Raw genomic sequence first — 19,333 nt, 5'->3', positions numbered from 1 at the left:
TGTGGCGGTCCTGGTATCCTGTGGCGGTTCTGTTATCCTGTGGCGGTCCTGGTATCCTGTGGCGGTTCTGTTATCCTGTGGCAGTCCTGGTATCCTGTGGTGCTCCGGTAATCCAGCAGCTATCCGAGGTCCTGCCAGCCATCCGAGGTCCTGCCAGCCATCCGTGGTCCTGCCAGCCATCCGTGGTCCTGCCTGCCATCCGTGGTCCTGCCTGCCCCTACCTTGGCTGCCACCGCGGGCCTAGTCGCACCCGCGGAGCGACCTGGTGACTCCCGCCGCAGCAAGACCATCCTGCTTTGCAGCGGGCTCTGGCGAAGACCAGGAGGTCACTTAGACTCCGTTCCCGGGTGCGGCTAAAGTTGTTATCTCCCGCAGTGGTCCAGGGAGTCCACTGTTTATCCCCCGAGACAGTAAGATCCGGCCATGGACTCCACCAAGGTCTTGTATCCTGCAAAAGCCATGGACTGTGTCGAGGATCCGATCCTCCCTAGCACCATCGCCCGGCAGTTCCAAGAGATTGCTGTCCAAAAGGAACTCTTGGACAAACTTTCTGCCACTCTTCGGATAATTGCCTCCCAGCAGCAGGCTCCCACAACTCCTCCCGTTGCTTCAGTCACCCTGCAATGTTTTTGGGCAGTAGAGTCTGGAGCCGAAAATTTTTTGCCAGACAAATTTGATGGCAACCCCAAATTGTGCCGGAGATTTATTTCCCAGTGCTCGCAGCACCTTGAACTGTTATCCTCCCAGTACCATACCGAACGCTCTAAGGTGGCGTTCATCTACTGTCTGCTCTCTGGAGAGGCCCTGGCCTGGGCTACCCCTCTATTGGATAGTGGTGACCCGGACATGGTCTCCCATACCAGGTTCCTGGCAAAAATCCGGTCCAGGTTTGAACCACCTCAAGTTCGGCTACCTCGCCTGTCCAGCTTGGTCCCGGTGTCCCCAGTGTCTCCACTGCCTCCCAGGGCCGCTCCAGTGACTCCGCAGCTTCCCAGAGTTACTCCAGCGGCGCCCAAGCCTTCGCAGCTTCCCGCAGCTGCTCCAGCGGTGCCCAGGCCTCTGCAGCTTCCCAGAGCTGCTCCAGCGGTGCCCAAGCCTCCGCAGCTTCCCAGAGTTACTCCAGCGGCGCCCAAGCCTTCGCAGCTTCCCGCAGCTGCTCCAGCGGCGCCCAGGACTATGCAGCTTCCCAGAGTTACTCCAGCGGCGCCCAAGCCTTCGCAGCTTCCCGCAGCTGCTCCAGCGGCGCCCAGGCCTCTGCAGCTTCCCAGAGCTGCTTCAGCGGTGCCCAAGCCTCCGCAGCCTCCCAGAGCTGCTCCAGCGGTGTCCAAGCCTCCGCAACTTCCCGCAGCTGCTCCAGTGTCTCTGCGGCTCCCCACAGCTATGCCAGTTGCTCTGCGGCTCCCTGCAGCTGTTCCATTGGCTCCGCGGCTCCCTGCAGCTGCTCCAGTGGCTCCGCGGCTTCCCGCAGCTGCTCCAGTGTCTCCGTGGCTCCCCGCAGCTGTTCCAGTGGCTCCGCGGCTCCCCGCAGCTGTTCCAGTGGCTCTGCGGCTCCCCGCAGCTGCTGCAGTGGCTCCACAGCTTCCCAGTGCTGCTCCAGAGACTCTGCAGCCTCCGCAGCTTCCCAGTGCTGCTCCAGAGACTCTCCAGTGGCTCCAGAGGACTTGACCTCGCATCTCTGATGCCTGCCCTGACCCCGAGCCTGGACCTGACTACGAGACTGTCATCTGCTAAGGTACCTCGACCTCGGCAGCCACCATGGGCTGGTCGCCTCTGGGAACGACCTGGTGGTATCCTGCCGCAGCAAGTCCAACCCGCTTTGCGGCGGGCTTTGGTGAAAACCAGGTGCCACTTGGATTCCGGTCCCAGGTGTCGGCTAGTTCCATCTCCCGCGGTAGTCCAGTGGATCCACTGATCCTGACAGTTACAATTATAAAATATACAGTTCCGACTTGCATAAAAATTCATCTTAAGAACTAACCTACAGAACCTTCTACCTTGTACGTAACCCGGGGACTGCCTGTAATGGGAAGTGGGAAAAATTCTAAATGAAATTGTGTGAAATTGTGGGCTTGGTTTTTACAGCTTTCATTGTGTGCTCCAAAAGGCTTGTCTCCCTTGTTCTTTAGGTCGGTACATTTGGGATACCAAATGTATAAGGTTTTATTGTGTATTATTACATTAGAAAAATTAAAACCTTCTATATGAAAAAGAATTTCTTTGTGTCACCACCTTCTGACATAGTTCGGTGTACGGAGCCGGAGTGAGGTGTCATTTTTGCAGGATGAGCTGACATTTCCTTTGCTCACATTTTGATCACTTTTGTATTAAATTTTTTTAAATGTTGCAAGATGGCGAAAAAATTGGCGTTTCGGACATTCAGGCGCTATTTTCCTTTACGGGGTTCAACAGCGAGAATAACCGTGATTGTATCTTGATAGGGATTTGGGATTTTAGGATGTGGTGCAACATGACAGAAGGGCTCCCACTTAACCCCTAAGGTAACGAGCATTCCTTTGGTGACAGTCAACCACCCCTAAATGTGCTGGTAGATGTCATTCAAACAGAAATGATGGAAGCCTTGTAGCTCCTCTATGTCCAGGTGACAGGTTCACTTTAAGAAATAAAATATTTGCAGGGTCAATTTTAATTTGTCAACTTTAATCTGTAGTTTCTAATCTGTATGAGCGTCTGTCTATAAATGAAGAGCTTAGCAAGATTTCTCTGCCTAGTCCTCGCCACGCGGTGCCCTATCGCTTCGCCAAGGCCCTAAGGGAATGTCCAGCTGTGCCGCAATTAAACACATCTTGCAGTCATTGGTATTGTCCTCAACAAGGTCACGGATCTACTGAGCAAACAGAAATAATATCTGCTCGGGAATTTCCATCTGGGCTTAAAAACCCGACGTTGCGGAGATGTCGTAGCTGAATTTACTGTGCGCCGTCTCCTGAGTCAAGGCTTATGGAATTAAACACTCAAACAGGGGCTAATGCCAAAAGCACATTCAGGATTGCGAAGGCGCTGGTGAGTATTACCGGATCATCACTGAATTGGATGGTGGATAAAATTAATCATGACATTTCTAATGAGCATTAACACTCATTACCAGCATGTTTGTTTTACTGCAATTCATTTCATAAAATAAATTGGCATTTTTATTTATTATTATCATAACTAATTATTAATATTATTTATTATCATAATTAATTATTACATTATTATTATCATTATTATCATTATTATTTATTATTATCATTAATTATTATATTATCTTTGTATATATGACTGCATGTTATACTAAATGTATATTATACTAGCATATAGCATATAGACTTGACCATTCTATGTATAGCAAATTTTGAAGTTCTGACGATGTAGCAGAGCTGGTTTTGTCTCGTACAGGCTCCATATTGTCAGCTCTGCTGTGTATGATGACGTGATTGAGTTTGCATTGGTCTAGGAGAGTGATCTGAGGCTATTACTCAACAAAGACTAATGATTGTCATTTTTACCTTTTTTTCTGTAATATTTAAAAAAAATTTCAGCCATATTTTTTTTTTTTTAAATTATTCTGCAACATGTAATACAATATTTGCTATGACAATTATTGCAATTATTTATTTTTCCCAAATATATTTCATATTTTTTTTTTGTATTATTTAGATAATATTTAAAAATATATAATAATATAATAATGTATTGTGTGTAATATTTTACTCTCCACTATAGATATTTAGGAAAATTATAAAATTGTGATTTTTTTTAAAAAATATTTACGGTGCATGGCTTTCATGTGTTCTAGAATAAGCTTATCCTATAGATTTCTGTAGCTATAGATAGTATCCTGCTGTACACATTGGGATTGCCTAATGTCGCGTCTGACCCACTCAACTCAGCTCCGTCCGTACAGCCTTGACCTATAAAATCCATAACAATGAATTCTTACCATTGCGAGCGCGCTGACCTGACAATAACAATATTTCTGAGCACTTTTTGGGTGATTATTGTCCGGATGGCAGCGCTGTCTCTTGCACTCACAGAGCTTGTCTCATTTAATAATGGACTCTGAGTCCCATGGATTACTGCAGGGATTTTATCTTGCTGTAATCTCTAGGAAGAAATATACAAACAGCTGGGAGGACACGACGGATCAGCATTCTTCCATTGGAGCGCTGAGGAACACAACTTTTCAGGACAGAACTTAACCCACATTCCAAAATGAATCTCTTCTGCTTCTCACTGGTAAGTGGCACATTCCCTTTAAGATGGTAACTAGGAGAAATAGAGGATGTGATATGCTGTGGAGTAACTGATAGAGTTACACATGTACAGACAGTCCCCGGATAACGTACAAGATGGGTTCTGTAGGTTTGTTCTTAAGTTGAATTTGTATGTAATTCAGAACTGTATATTTTATCATTGTAACCCCAGACAAATTTTTTTTGTTCTCTCTGACAATTGGATTTAAAAAATGTTGGGTTGTCATAAGAACCAGGATTTACAATAAAGCTTCATTACAGACACCTCTGATAACTGTTCTAGCTGTTTATTGCAGCCTAAGGCTAAAGTACAGTAAATTACGGATTACCAGAGGTGCGTTTGTAACTAGGGGTCGTCTGTAAGACAGGTGTTCTTAAGTAGGGGACCGTCTGTATACTCAGTGATGTATAACAATCCCTATCTCCTCTGCTCCTCTCTATATATTGTGCACAATACTATATACACTGTACAAGCAGAGTCATGTTTGTAGTGTATATCTACAGGTAGTGACACATACAATACTTTATACATTGTACATACTGGCGTAGTAGAGTCGTGTTTGTAGTGTATATCCACAGATAATGACACATACAATGCTTTAGTTACACAAGTAAAAAAAAAGATACAAATTCAAGTTCAACCTTTTCCCATTGATTCTTGGATTAATTGTATCCTTATGTCAGATGTCTCTACTTTAGATATTGCATCACTATCTACAAATGATAGGATCTGCTCTTACTGTCTCTTCAGGGAGAACATTTACATTGACTGCTCTGACTGTAAAAAATGTTTCTCACCAGGGCTGGCAAAAGCACTGGACATACCTGGGCAAGTGCCGGGGCCCAGAGCTGCTAGGGGGCCCACATAAGACTGTACATACAGCTGTACATAAGGAATCTATGGGGGCGAGGGGGGCTGTATCCTATGAATCCATAAGGTGTGAGAGGGGCTTATATAAAATAACCATGAGGGGACTGTTTGGTATGATAAATTAGTGAACAGGGGAATTTAATTTCAGAATTTTTAATGCAGTCACGTGAGTTCACTGCAAAGGGGCCCACTTGGGTCTTTCGCCCAAGGGCCTACTGAAACCTGGAGATGATCCTGTCCATGACTGTAAAGAACCCTTTCCTATATAGATGTCTAAATGACCGTCTTCATAGGTAATGAATGTCCCCACGTCCTATGTACAGCCCTTGATGTTGGGTTGTCTCAGGTCACACATTCAGCTCTACTTTACCTGTATCTTCATAGGAATGTTTATGCACTATTTTAATGCTTAGATATAGATAGATATATACAGGTCCATAGAAATATATGAGATCATATAGATGATAGATAGATAGATGCTACAAAAAGATGCATTCATGTTAAATTACCATTAGTAAGCATTGGTTTCACATTACTAGTTTGATAACTAGATATCGGATAGATATTGGATGGTTAAATAGATACATAGTAGATGATAGATATTAGATAGATAGATAGATAGATAGATAGATAGATAGATATGAGATAGATAGATATGAGATAGATATTGGATAGATAGATATGAGATAGATTATAGATAGGTAGATAGATAGATAGATAGATAGATAGATAGATAGATAGATATGAGATAGATAGAGAGATAGATGATAGATAGATAGATAGATAGATAGATAGATAGATAGATAGATAGGAGATAGATATTGGATAGATGGATATGAGATAGATAGATAGAGAGATAGATTATAGATAGATAGATAGATAGATATGAGATAGATAGAGAGATAGATTATAGATAGATATTGTAGATCAAAATGAGATAGATATTAGATGGATGGATAGGTAGATAGATAGATAGATATGAGATAGATAGAGAGATAGATTATAGATAGATATTGAGATAGATATTAGATGGATGGATAGGTAGATAGATATATAAATAGATATGATATTGGATAGATACATAATAGATAGATAATGGATAGATAAAAAGATAGATCATTGTCATTGGGGCTCATTTACTAAGGGTCCGAATTGCACATTTTCGTCGGGTTTCCCGAATATTTCCGATTTGCGCTGAATTGCCCCGGGATTTTGGGGCACACGATCGGATTGTGGCGCATCGGCGCAGACTTTTACGCGACAGAAATCGGGGGGGAGTGGCCGTCAGAAAACCTGATGGATTTGGAAAAACGGCGGAATTTAAAAAATAAAAATTGTGTCGCAAGAATAGCACTCACATACGCCTGGACGAAAGTGGTGAACACCAGCGGACTTCAGCGCAGCAGCAACACCTGGTGGACATTGGGCGCACGACCTTAGTGAATCCCGGCAAGTTCCGAATCAATGTCGGACAACGTGCCGCGGGATCACGAATGGACTGGGTAAGTTGATGTGCCCCATTGTGTAAAATATAGAATGTATTCAGTCCAATGTACAGTAAATGACAGATCTGAAGTGAACATTACTTATTTTGGAGTCCCTTGTGTTGACTTGTGTGAGAATCAGGATATTGGCTCCGATACTGTAAGTAATCTCAAGTACAACATAGGATTGTAGCTCCAGAGATAATCCTGGGCCATATCTTTCCAAACTTTATGTTAAATCAATACATTTGATATATGTCCTTTGTGATCCATTGATGTCGCCTTTCTGTGTGGATCCATGCACATTGTGTATCCATGTATGTTTCCTTCTTACTGGATCTTTACATTTAAGGAATTCCATGTGGAAGGTTAAGATGTAACACAGACTCTCTTGGGGAGATTTTTACCTTACTTGGCCATAGAAACCAATCAGAGCTCATCTTTCATTATATAAACAGCTGTGGGGAAATGGAATCTGAGCTCTGATTGGTTGTTATGTTCTGATCTCAGACACTTCTGATAAACCTCCCCTAACTTTGTCCACATGAGTTAATGGGTCCTTAGAATATGCTGCTATGTATCCCCATTGGTCCAGTGATATGAGGAGTAAAACTAATATTAGTGTAAGGGCGCAATCTCGCGAATGTATGCCTGCCCCACTGTGGGCATACGTTCAATGTGAATGCGCCCTTACCCTGGGTGACCCCTCTCAATAGCAAGACATGGTGCACGGCCAGTCACACAGGGATTGATAGGACACATCCTTTCTTTTCCCTGGCTACAGAGCAATACAGTGTCACACGTGACGTGTGCAGAACCGCATCGCTCCGTGCGACCATTGCCATCTATGGGGGAAGAATGTACAGCCACAAGTTTGCGGCCATACATACATCCCCCATAGACGGCAATGTGCATGGGGCCTAAGACTGTGTGTAGATATTAGTTTTTAAAAACTTGATGCACTTTCGCAGATATAACAGAAAATGGTCATAAAATCCACACCCACCAAGGGACAAATCACCTTTAAGGACATTTCCCAAAAATACATAGAACTCTTCACATTACTATATAATACACATGTATGATGATGAATATGTGGTGAATTTGTTATTATTGCAGGAGGGATCCATGGACAGTCTATATGAGCCGGTGGAGAACCTACAAGATGCATCCAGGAAGAATGAGACCAGAGCGAGCAGCCCTCCATGTACCTTCACAAAGATGGCGTCTCATGAAAGATCCTACTCCATGGTGAGCTACTACTAATAACTACTAATGATCTACTTCTGCTATCCTACCCTATAAATTGTACATTAGTCGTATTGTCACCTGTTAAACCCCCTCTAACTGTTGTCCCCTACCCTGTGGGATTTATTTGTGGGACCCCCACCAATTACAAGAACATAGTCATTCCCCCCCAATCAGGGGCGTAACCACAGGGGTAGCAGCCATAGTAGCTGCTATGGGGCCAACAGTGTCAAGGGGCCCGACATCTAGGGAATTGGGTGGGTATTGGGTGTGAATATGCTGTATGTGTGTGTGGTGTGTATATACTATATTTGTATGTGCGTGTATACGCTTTATTTGTGTATATGGTATTGTATGTATGTGTGCATATGTGATGTGTTTATGCTGTATGTATGTATATATGATGTCTATACACAGTGTATAACTTACATGTGTGAGTATACAAATATTTATAATTATTATTTTAAGGGGAAAGAGGGACCCATTCCGAAGTCTGTGTTGGGACCCTGCCTCTCCTAGTTACACCCCTGATATTGAGTTGTCAAACTTCTACAACCCAATTGAGTTGTAGAAGCTTGATTCTCCCTTCAATAGCTATGAGAGGTCATCAAGACCTTTAACTGAAGTTCCATCTCTCCCTTAGCTGAAATTCATACGTGCATATATACACTTTGAATTTAATTGTAATCAGTTCCCTAGGACGGTGATGGTGAATCTTTTAGAGACTGAGTGCCCAAGCTACAACTAAAATCCACTTATTTACCGTGAAGTGCAAACATGGAATTTTAAGCTGCAACTTATTGCTCCCTGTTCTTCCACATCTTTCAATCTTATCAGCCCCTAAGGCCACCATTACAGTTTAAAGAAGGAGGGAAAATTCAGACCATCATTGCAGCTTCTCTCCAGAAGAAGAATGTAGGGTCCAGCAGGATGACCTCCAAAGATAATGCAGCCCCTTCCACACTTTCTTACTTTTCCTGCAGTTCCAAACAGCCAATGGAGTATTGCTTTAAAATAGCGCTGAGAGCAGCATCTCTTAAGTTTCCTGGGACTACAGGAAGATTTGGTGGATTTGATCATGTCTGGTCAACTCTGTCCTGGGATGAGAACCTGAGTGCCCACAGAAATGGCTCCGAGTGCCACCTCTGGCACCCATGCCATAGGTTCGCCACCACGGCCCTAGGACATACAAAACAAACTCCCCATAAATTATTCTACAACAGTCCATTGGATCATCACTATGCTATAGTTGTCTCTGTGAAGCCACCGCACGTTTGTGTTGTGGTTTCCAGCCAATTACTAGGCTTTCCTGCATATCAATATGTAGAAAAAAGGTCGGCCATTACATTTACTTGGAAGAGGAGGAGGGGTTAAATCTGTCCACCTTTAGTTCCAAAGTTTGCAGACATTTGGAAGATCTTCAAAGGCGCTAGAATGACCCTTGAATGACTATGTGTTGAAAGCATGGGTGGAGGGACTTTTTTTATTATCTCTACAGGACAGTATCAAACTTGGCAATTGGTTTAGGTGATCATGGGCCCCATAGAAGCCTTGGACCCCGGGCGGCCGCCCCAAACCCGCTTATATTATAGTTAGCTCCTGATTATGTTGTAGTTGGTTGTTAAGTGAATTATTACATTTGTTTTCTGAAGTTCAGACAAATGTGGAGTCTGTTCAGTTTAATAGCTGGAAGAGGACTTAGTAGATCACAATCTCGATGTGCAGTTTCCAGAGCTGAAAACTTCCCTCTGTCATGTATTAGTGATATATCATGTGCTATTGCCCCAATTAACAAATTGCAAGGGGTGTTATTTTCTTATGTGGTCGGATATATTTGAATGAGATTATACATAATATATATTGGAGGAAAGGACTTTGGGACAACATTTTGACATTTTTGTGTCAAATCCAGATTCGATCATAAGATTATCAGTGCTCTCCCCTGTACATAGAGAAGCAAATTTTAGGTAACATGGGGGATCACTGGGGGTCTTACCACTAGCGTCGCCAGCAGTCACAAGAACAGGAGTGTTTACAATTAGTGTAAATGGACCCTTTCGGGTTTGCTGAGTTCTGCTGAACATCAACAACAGTTGATGAAACCCACCTGAAACTGAATACCCACTGGTAACTCCCACAATCAGTGCCAGCATCCATCATGGATGTTACTGGTGGGGGTGAGCCTGAATGCCATACCTCATCACTACACACAATTATTACATTCCTGTTCACTTCTTTGGGAACAATGTGACAGTGACTTTTGCACCTTTGTTCTTTGTAGCAGTCCCGAAAGTTGGATCCCCAGTGATCAGACACTTACCTGCTACCCTGTGCATAGGGGATAAGTGTATATAATGACACAAGTCCTTTAAGGGGGCAAGATTATTTGTTATCACTTAACTACAGTAGCCAAGGATAGTACAAGGCTATATACTGCACCCTTGGTCCTGACCCAGTTAAGAGAACCATGATTATTGGGGTGGCACAGTTCGGGCAGACATTTTAAGATTAAACAAAAAAACTAAAAAAAAAACTTAGCCTGGAGCTGCCTCAGTAAGTTCTGCCTTTGTTCATATGCCTGACGGCCATCTGTGACCATTGATCTGTCTGCTTCGGCTCTGATACAGCAGATTTACACTGAGCCATGTAGACAGCCATGGGCTCCCCAGGAGCGCGGGACCTCGGATGACCGCCCACAAAGGCCTGATGAAGATCCGCCACTGGGCAGGATGAGATCACGTTCTGCCGCTCCATTCACTGTCTGGGAGTAGTTACTAAGCAGAGCACTCTGCTATCCGGCACTCTCATAGAAAGTCAATGGAAGTGCTGAAGATGCTCAGCAATTTCTGTTGCTCCCATAGTATTGAATGGAGAAGCAATGAGCATTCTCAACATGCTGCTCCACCAATTAGTGAAAACTAGACCCCAAGTACGGGTCCATTCTCAAGATCAGTGGATGGACCTCCGCCGATTAGATTGTTATCGCCTATTCTGTGGATAACAATAAAACAATATAACAATAAAAGTTGGTACAACCCCTTCAATGTTCTCTTTGCCGAGTCTTGTTTTACTCTCTCAGAATCGGCTTAAAGTGGTTGAGTTGATGTAGACGTCATGTTTATAATCTGTAAATACCATACACTACATAATCACCGAGGACAGACTTACGTCTGTGATTATTGCCGCTTCACTCTGGAAGAACAACCTCGAAATATAAACAGTCGTAAAAATGAAACAAACTCTGGAAGCTCCGATCTAATGAACGAAGTCTCCGGTAATTACACCCAGGCATTGGATAGGGGCAATTAGTTTTTACTGAGCTCTGTTTTATTTTTCGGCAAGATTTTTAATGAGCTACTGTAAAGACTGGAGCGATAGGAACACGGGAGATAAACTGTCTTTTCATGTAGGAAAATGTGAGTAATGAAATGGAAAATAAAGAAACCTTTATGATGTCGCGGCTCCTCATTGTAATTACACAACAAATCAATAATCAATCAAGTCTGTTTGGGCGGAAAATTCGGAGATGCAAATTTATGTAAAATAATCTTCTTCAAAGATTATCTCAGAGCGCAGCACAAACTATTCCTGGCTTGTATCTATCCCAGTGTCCTATGGACCAAGCTGGAAGTAATATAACCTGAAAGGGAAAGTATCATCCACAAAAAAACAATTTAGAATATTATATTTTGACCTTTATTATTACAATGACTTTCCATATGGAGATGATTCAGTAGTCTCAGAATTTTTCTATTTTCTCTTTATATGTTTCAGCTTTTCTGTGTAGACTGAGACTTTAGCAGAGTCATGTCAAGTGCCAGTAGTATGAGTCAAAAGATAGATCTAATGTTTAACCCAAGTGTGAAGGGGCCAGTGGACCCGTATTCATTATTCTAGGACTCATGTCATGTGTACAGAATGGATGGCATGTGGCTAAGTTTGGGGGGAAAAAAATTAAATTGAACCAGTGGTTTTTCCAGGGATCGGTATCAGCGCAGGCCTTTCGGTAACTGCACCCCTGGTGTACCCACAAAGTATAATACTATTCCTTATTGACTTACACATTATATAAAACTCCTCTTAGTGGCTCCAACATAGTAAAATGCCCCTTCCTGTGACAACCAACTCTGCATAATGCCCCCTACTATAGCCCCCTTTTTATAATGTCCACTTACTATAGACCACTCCTTATAATGCCCCCTTACTGCAGCCCTTCTTTATAATGCTTATGGTGCCCCCTCTTTTGTGCCCACTCTGTTCTAATAAAAAAGGGATACTCACCTTTCCTTGGGCACAGACAGCAATATACTCCTCTTTTATGTGTGACAAAGGCCGAATGGTCAAGTCAGGGCCATATTAAGTGGGGTGGGAGCCCCTGGGCGTAAATTCTGGTAGGGGCCTCCACTGAATGTAGCATACTATATAATGCATACGTCTATATACAGCCTCCCACCAGTAATAGATCTGTGTATACAGCCTCCAGACCAGTAATACATCTATATATACAGCCCATCCCCAGTAATACATCTATATACACAGCCTTACCCCCCCAGAAATCCATTTATACACAGCCCCTCCAGCAATACATTTATATATATACAGCCAACCCCAGTAATACATCTACATAGAGCCTCCCCCACCCCCAGTGAAGGAGTAGAGGGGGAGGGGGAGACAGTCTAACAGCCTGTGAAGCTGCAGCATGGAGGGTCAATGGTGGTCCTTCAGTCTCATTTGCATAATTTTAAAAGTTGATTTTAGGAAGGAAGGAGACCATGGATAACAAATATTAGAAGATTACCACAGTCACGGTTTTCCTAGATTTCCTACATCTGTCTCAGGAATGGGAAGTGACTGACTCCCTTCCCATAGTCCGGTCAAACAGGGAGATTGTTGCACCTGAGTGACCATTGTCCGTACAAGTCGATAGAAGTGACAAAAATAAGAGACTGCACAGACTTTGCATCCCCAAAAACATGAATGTAAAGTGGCTGCGCATGCGCAGATAAATCTCTGATCAGCTGTGCTGCAGGAAGGGGTCCGCGGTTCCTCTTCCCCCAGGTAAGTGCAGGTTCCAGAGGTGACACTCGCATCTATCTTGTATCTATGACACGTCCTGTGACAGATTTATTAAACGATGAAAATCACTAGAAATGTGACCATAATGAATTATATCTACAGAACTGTATAACATGATAAAATTATATAATGATAAAAAACATAATAATACAGCTCACAACGTACTTCTGTTCTGTTCTGTACGGAAAGGAAGATCCAAGATTGTCACATGTGGAACGCCGGATTAAAGGAATATTTCTGTGTTAATAATAATGAATTACATAGAATTCTAGTTACGGATGTGACATACAGACACATAGGTTATTTCTGTGTTTTGTCTGTTCATCAGGAAAAGGATCTAGCGGCGCGTTCTATATTCGCTCTCCCCCTGCAGGATGTGGTATGTTGTTCGGTCGCTTTGTAGAACAGTATATAGGATAGGTAGATAGAGATTAGAGATTAATTCGCAAAATAGAAAATTGCGTTTTTATGTAAAGTGCATTTATTATGTGCATGTTCTGTTATTTTATACTGGGATGTTTGTAATATGTGGACATCACTTTGTCCGTATGGCAGTTTTCAGTAATGTACTTACTGATAGAATATTGAATCCACTGTATATTAGTTATAGTATATAGCACAATATGGGGATTTTGCAGTAACTCTTTTATGGAATCTCAATACTTCTACAATACTTTCTACACCTAAACTATTCAGTGTCACTGGTTGAGTATGCAAATGAATTTTGTAACTATGTTCTCCTACCACTCAACTTTAATGTCCCCCAAATTGTATAATGCCCCATGTGGACGACATATTTATATATATATATACATCGTCCTAATGGGGCATTATGCAGGGAAGGGGTAACATTTTACAGTGCAAGAAGTCATTATACTATTTGTGTGACAGGATCTGCTCAGCTCCTCCTGCTCTATACCATACGACCTGCAGATAGGACTTTATGTACAATCTGCTCAGCTCCTACTGCTCTATAACATGCTGCCTGCAGATAGGACACTATGTACAATCTGCTCTATAACATGCTGCCTGCAGATAGGACTCTACGTACAATCTGCACAGCTCCCCCTGCTCTATAACATGCTGCCTGCAAATGGACACTATGTCCAATCTCCTCAGCTCCTGGCGCACACGATCGGATTGTGGCGCATCGGCGCCGGCTTTCACGCAACAGAAATGGGGGGCGTGGGCATCGGAAAACCCGACGGATTCGGAAAAACTGCGGAATTTAAAAAAAAAATAATGTGTTGCTTGACACGCACTTACCTACACCCACGATAGGAAGGTGAACTCCAGTGAACTCCAACGGACTTCAGCACAGCAGCGACACCTGGTGGACATCGGGCGCACTACCTTAGTGAATCACCGGAAGACCCGAATCCTCGACTGAGAACGCGGCGCTGGATCGCGACAGAATCGGATAAGTAAATCTGCCCCAATATGTACAATCTGCTCAGCTCCTCCTGCTCTATAACATGCTGCCTGCAGATAGGACACTATGTACAATCTGATAAGCTACTTCTGCACTATAACATGCTGTCTGCAGATAGAACACTATGTATAATCTACTCGGCACCTGCTGCTCTATAACATGCTGCCTGCATGTAAATTATCCAAGTTTCTGTTCCACTTACTACAATTAGCTGCTCATGTGAGCCTACACCATGGCCCTGACATATAGATATAGGCAAGTTACTGTAATTCCAAGGGTACATCTCTCGGGTGAGGGGGGCTCCTGTTGTGCAGCTCGAGGGGCTTATATTTCTGCATTTTGAATGGGCCACAAGTAAGTAGAGTCATACTGCGATTAACAGGATCTTTTCGGGAGTGTATCCTTAGCCGCCATCTGGAGTCCTTGGATACAGCTTAGAAGTGTTATTTACAGAGCCATAAGGTTACCACAGCCATAGTCTCCTTAGTATAACATAGAATGGATGGGAAATCTCATTTATAGTTATTATCATTCCAGAACCTACCCTAAAACAATCAGTCTCTGGTCTCTTGGAAACCCGGAATACCACTGATTACCTCCTACGTACAGTAACAAGGAGAGGCCTTGATAGAAGTAAAATAAAAACATAAACATAAAGAACTTTTCGGAAAGGAAATTGTGTTAATGACATTTTCCTATGAATCCATGAATGTTCCCTGCCAAAGGCAGATGGGGCTTTGGTGACTTCCAATCAGAATATGTAAGATCTTAATCCCAAATTGCTTTAGAGACCTCTTTGTAAAAGTTGTTAACAGATGTTCAGCATCAGTAGGTTAAGCCGCGCCATACAGTATTAGGAATAACATCGTCGCAGGAAAATTAATAACCCGACAAACCAAAAACCCAATGGCCAAGTTCACAGGTTCTCTAGCTCACTGGTGTCCAGTCCATGGGGCACATTTACTTACCCGTCCTGATGCGTTCCCAGAAAGTGCATTGTCCGATGATCATGCACTCTGCCGCGATTCACTAAGATCGTGTGCCCGATATCCTGCATGTGTCGCTTCCCCGCTCTGGTCCGACAGAGTTCACCTTCTTCTTCCTGGTGCATGTAAGTGCATTGTCTTGTGACACAATTTGAAAGTTAAATTCCGCGCTCAGTCCGAATTAGTAGGATCGTCCAACGGCACGCCACCCGATTTCTGTCTCATGAAAGCCGGTGCAGCTGCGCCACAATCCGATCTCGTGCTACACAATCCCCAGTTAAATACCTGTCACAGCGGCGCAAATTCCTAAAACGTTTGAAAATCTGACGAAAGGGCGGCCGTGGACCCTTAGTTAATAAGCCCCAATGTCTCTCCACAGCTCCTACCATGTGCCGAGAGATTTCCATGTGCCGAGAGACTTCCATTTTTTTCCAAAACGCAAAGTCTATCATTTATTTGTCATGTTTTTGACTTTTTTGTGATAGAAATTAATAAATATTCCATCTTATTCATGAAGGAAAGTTATTTATTAGCTTTATTAATTACGTAAAAGCCATGGTTGTTGTATCCATGATCAGTGAGGGTCGATCTCCAAGTCCTTCTCAAAGATCATCGAAAGAAAGCCATTCCGGCATTTTCTGGAACAGTATAGGTCAGTGATGGTAAACCCCACTTATTTACCACAAAGTGCCAACACAGCAATTTTACCAGCAACTCATTACTCCCTGCTCTGCCACAGCTTGCAATCGTATTGGTGTCTTGAGGATGTCCATAAAGTTCAAATAAGGAGGGGTAATTCAGAGCTTCCCTCCATGGTTGCTTTGAAGAGGGAGAATTGTTGGGCTCATGCAGCCCCAGGAAGCCCAGGGAGTGTTGCTTTACAATGCTGAACACAGCACATTCTGGGTTACCCAGTACTGGAGGACGATGCCTTGAGTTGCTTGAATTGGTGCTGCCAGTGGGTTAAATAGAATAAAAATCTGTATGTGACGCTTTTCGTGATGAATAATTTTTTTTTTAAACAAGACAGATATGCTTAGACAGATTCTCTGGAACAGGGCTGAACTGCAGTTCCATTTACAGCCACACATACTAGGGGTGCCCAATGGAGAGATAAGGCCTCTTGACTTGGCTTTTACAAGGCTATACAAGGCTTTTCCTGTCATCACTTTTGACCACTTATAACTGCAGATGGTGTTCGAGAGCAGCCCTGGCAATCTTTGTAGCCATACCTTTGTGTGTTTTGTTAGTAGCCGAAGGACTGTTTAAAATTGATCTCTATTCCTGGATAGTAGCTGGACTTGGATACCTCTGGTGCACTGGTGTGAGAGATCCCTTCAATGTATTGCTGTACAGCTCATCTCCTTGAATAACTGCTGTAGTATTGAAACAGAAGCCTTCTACAGCAGTGACTCATAGCAAGGAAGGTGCACCAGAGTTCTTCAAATCCAGTGAATTGTGACAATTATTTATTACAGCTTAATTCTTACTTTATGGTTTAAGGAACTGGCGGACATGAATGCTACTGATGCAAACAAGATACGTAAAAAGTAAGTGGAAAGTAAAATAAATCTACATCCTGTGTTTTGTAACATTGTATCTGATGCTACATATTCCTCTGCTGTTGTCTTAAAGAAACTGGTACACTTATCGTCAAGTCTAGTACTTAAAGGGGTTGGCCACTTTTCATTAAACTTGTTCCATAAGACATGTCTCTGCATGTATATGTGCCTGTGTCTTTGCCTCCTTTAAGAGCTGCAGACTTTCCCTATTCTCACCATTCTGCCCTCTGCTTATACACACAACTTCCTCTCTCTCATTGCTGTAGCCCGTCCTCATGGCCTCTCCCACTGTGTCTCTCTTTTCACTGTCCCTCCACACTGAATGAGACTGCGAGAGGGGTGGAGCAGGATCATAATCTCCTGCAGCAGCTCCTCTTATTCATCATAGCTCAGATATGTAAACAAAGAATCATTGAGTCTGAACACAGTACAAAATTAAGTAGCATGACTGCTAAATCACTTTAACATTCAGGGATTATTATTAAGGTTGTAAAGGCACATGGGTAACTTTTGAAAAAGAGTGGCCAACCCCTTTAATTAATGAGCTACACCAGAAAGTTAAGAGGGCTGGGATTGGACACTGAGACAAGGCCCATCAAGGTTGTAGCACTAGTACTGCCCCTCTGTTGGCCTTGAGTGGTGCTGATGTTGCACCAGGTGTTGGTAACATTGTCAAGTAGAAGGAATACATTGTACAATGTAACCACACATCATATGTGGCATTGATAACTTCCATTCTCTTCATCCAGGTCACTCATACAGAAATCCATATCAGAAAATGAAGCATTTGGTAGGTGTTTTATATTTACAGGTAACTCCTGTGTATGATGTATAGTTATCACCACTCTCATTCACATGTATGTCTCGCTCTAGTACCACAATATAAGTCATGTTATAGGTCAGTGATGGCTAACCTATGGCACTGGTGCCAGAGGTGGCACTCAGAGCCCTCTCTGTGGGCACTAAGGCCATCACCAGAGATGACTCCAGATTTCTTCCTGCAGTCCCAGACAGCCCGGGACTTGCTGTGCACAGAGCTATTTTAAAGTGACAGGACTACCTGGGACTATTTTCTGCTTTATTGATGTCCTCAGGTGCTGGTATCAATGAAAACTGTGACAGAGAAGGGAGTATAAATCACAAATTAAATTTCTATGTTAGCACTTTGCGATAAATAAGCGTGTCTTTCTTGTAGTTTGGGCACTCGACCTCTAAAAGGTTTACCATCACTGTTATAGGTGGTTCTTACCATGTGTTGATAAGGAGTCCATTATAGATAACCAACACAAGCAAGATTCACTTCACAGAAGCTTTGCCGAATTTTTCTAAAGATTTAGTTCAGGTTCCAATTTATTTGGTCTGAACCAATATTGTTCCGGTTGTCCTAGAAATTAGTCTAAAACACAGATTTTTTCATGAAAAACTCTTATCTATTTTAAGTAGTAGATAGCCTCCATTTTAAAAGATTCATCTGAAAGGTGTAGCCCCAAGTTTACAGATTACCGCCTATTCCCTGGATAGGGGGACTTGTAGATAATAGGGGTTTGGGCAATAAGACTTTAAGAACACGAAAGTGCTGCTGCCCCATTCATGTCTCTGTAACTGCTCAAGATCTATAGATAGGGGCAACTTCTTTCACTCCTTGAATCGATAGTGTTACGGAGACTGGATTATTGAATTTTCCTACCAGATATGATTTATATATATGGGGAAATGGAAACATTATTAGAACTTCTGAGAATCCACTTTTCCAAAAATCCATTGCCTACTGTGATGTCATTTCCTATGAAGTCATTAATAATGTCTTTACGTATTGAATACATTATATTCCCATAATGACTGACGATAACTTGTGTTTCTGTATTTGATGTCAGACAGGAGGACGTCCCTAACCTCACAGTACCCTACCTCCAGGCGACCTGACAATGATTCCTACCTCCGGAGGCACTGTCCTATCGAAGGTAACATGTCCAGGGGTGTCTAAGTATCTATCTAGGGTCCATCCAATCCCCTCAAACACTACATCTACCTAAATATTAAAATTCTTTGTGGAAGAACTAAAGGGCTTTACCCTGTAATCATTTGTATAGTCTACGACTTGCCAAAATTTAAGTTCATATAGTCCACATGCTGCTCAAGATTGTCCTTAAAGGACCTCTACCCCCAGATTACTGATGGTAGACCACCCTCTTAAGCATGCTCATTACCTGAAAGGGATGATGGCAATGACTTTAGTTAGGCTACATTCACACAATCGTTGGGGGGGGGCGTATATACGGGCATTGTATATACGTCCCCCATAGGCCAGCAATGGGCGCGCGGTACGGAGCGGTATGGTGCAGCACATGTGCCATGCGCTCACCCCCTCCTCCTCTCCCGAGTGCCGACGTGTGCCCACCTTGCCGGCCATAGTTTCAG

General features: G+C 43.0%; 1 protein-coding gene and 1 long non-coding RNA gene across 6 annotated transcripts in view; one reads left to right on the top strand and one right to left on the bottom strand.

The window, feature by feature from the left end:
• The window catches only part of LOC140119487 (uncharacterized), a 59,535-nt gene extending 55,487 nt beyond the window's left edge, over positions 1–4,048 (bottom strand). The window contains exon 1 of the long non-coding RNA XR_011853378.1: positions 3,944–4,048. This is a non-coding gene — a long non-coding RNA (uncharacterized lncRNA). The remainder of the gene's footprint in view (positions 1–3,943) is intronic.
• SAMSN1 (SAM domain, SH3 domain and nuclear localization signals 1) overlaps positions 2,945–19,333 on the top strand; it is a 74,669-nt gene continuing 58,280 nt past the window's right edge. For 2 of the 5 annotated variants that reach the window (XM_072138565.1, XM_072138564.1), the window contains exons 1-7: positions 2,945–3,021; positions 4,112–4,239; positions 7,731–7,862; positions 13,264–13,314; positions 16,857–16,903; positions 17,665–17,705; positions 18,790–18,876. In XM_072138565.1, coding sequence (XP_071994666.1) covers positions 4,216–4,239; positions 7,731–7,862; positions 13,264–13,314; positions 16,857–16,903; positions 17,665–17,705; positions 18,790–18,876 — 382 coding nt within the window. In that variant the 5' untranslated portion in view covers positions 2,945–3,021; positions 4,112–4,215. Of the gene's footprint in view, positions 3,022–4,111; positions 4,240–7,730; positions 7,863–13,263; positions 13,315–16,856; positions 16,904–17,664; positions 17,706–18,789; positions 18,877–19,333 lie in introns of those variants that run through there. The other 3 variants (XM_072138567.1, XM_072138569.1, XM_072138566.1) reach the window with 2 other exon arrangements.

Source organism: Engystomops pustulosus, chromosome 2 (genome assembly GCF_040894005.1).
Source record: "Engystomops pustulosus chromosome 2, aEngPut4.maternal, whole genome shotgun sequence".
Classification (NCBI taxonomy): domain Eukaryota; kingdom Metazoa; phylum Chordata; class Amphibia; order Anura; family Leptodactylidae; genus Engystomops; species Engystomops pustulosus.
The sequence above is the reverse complement of the archived record's forward strand: the minus strand, read 5'-3'. Positions and strand labels throughout refer to the sequence as shown.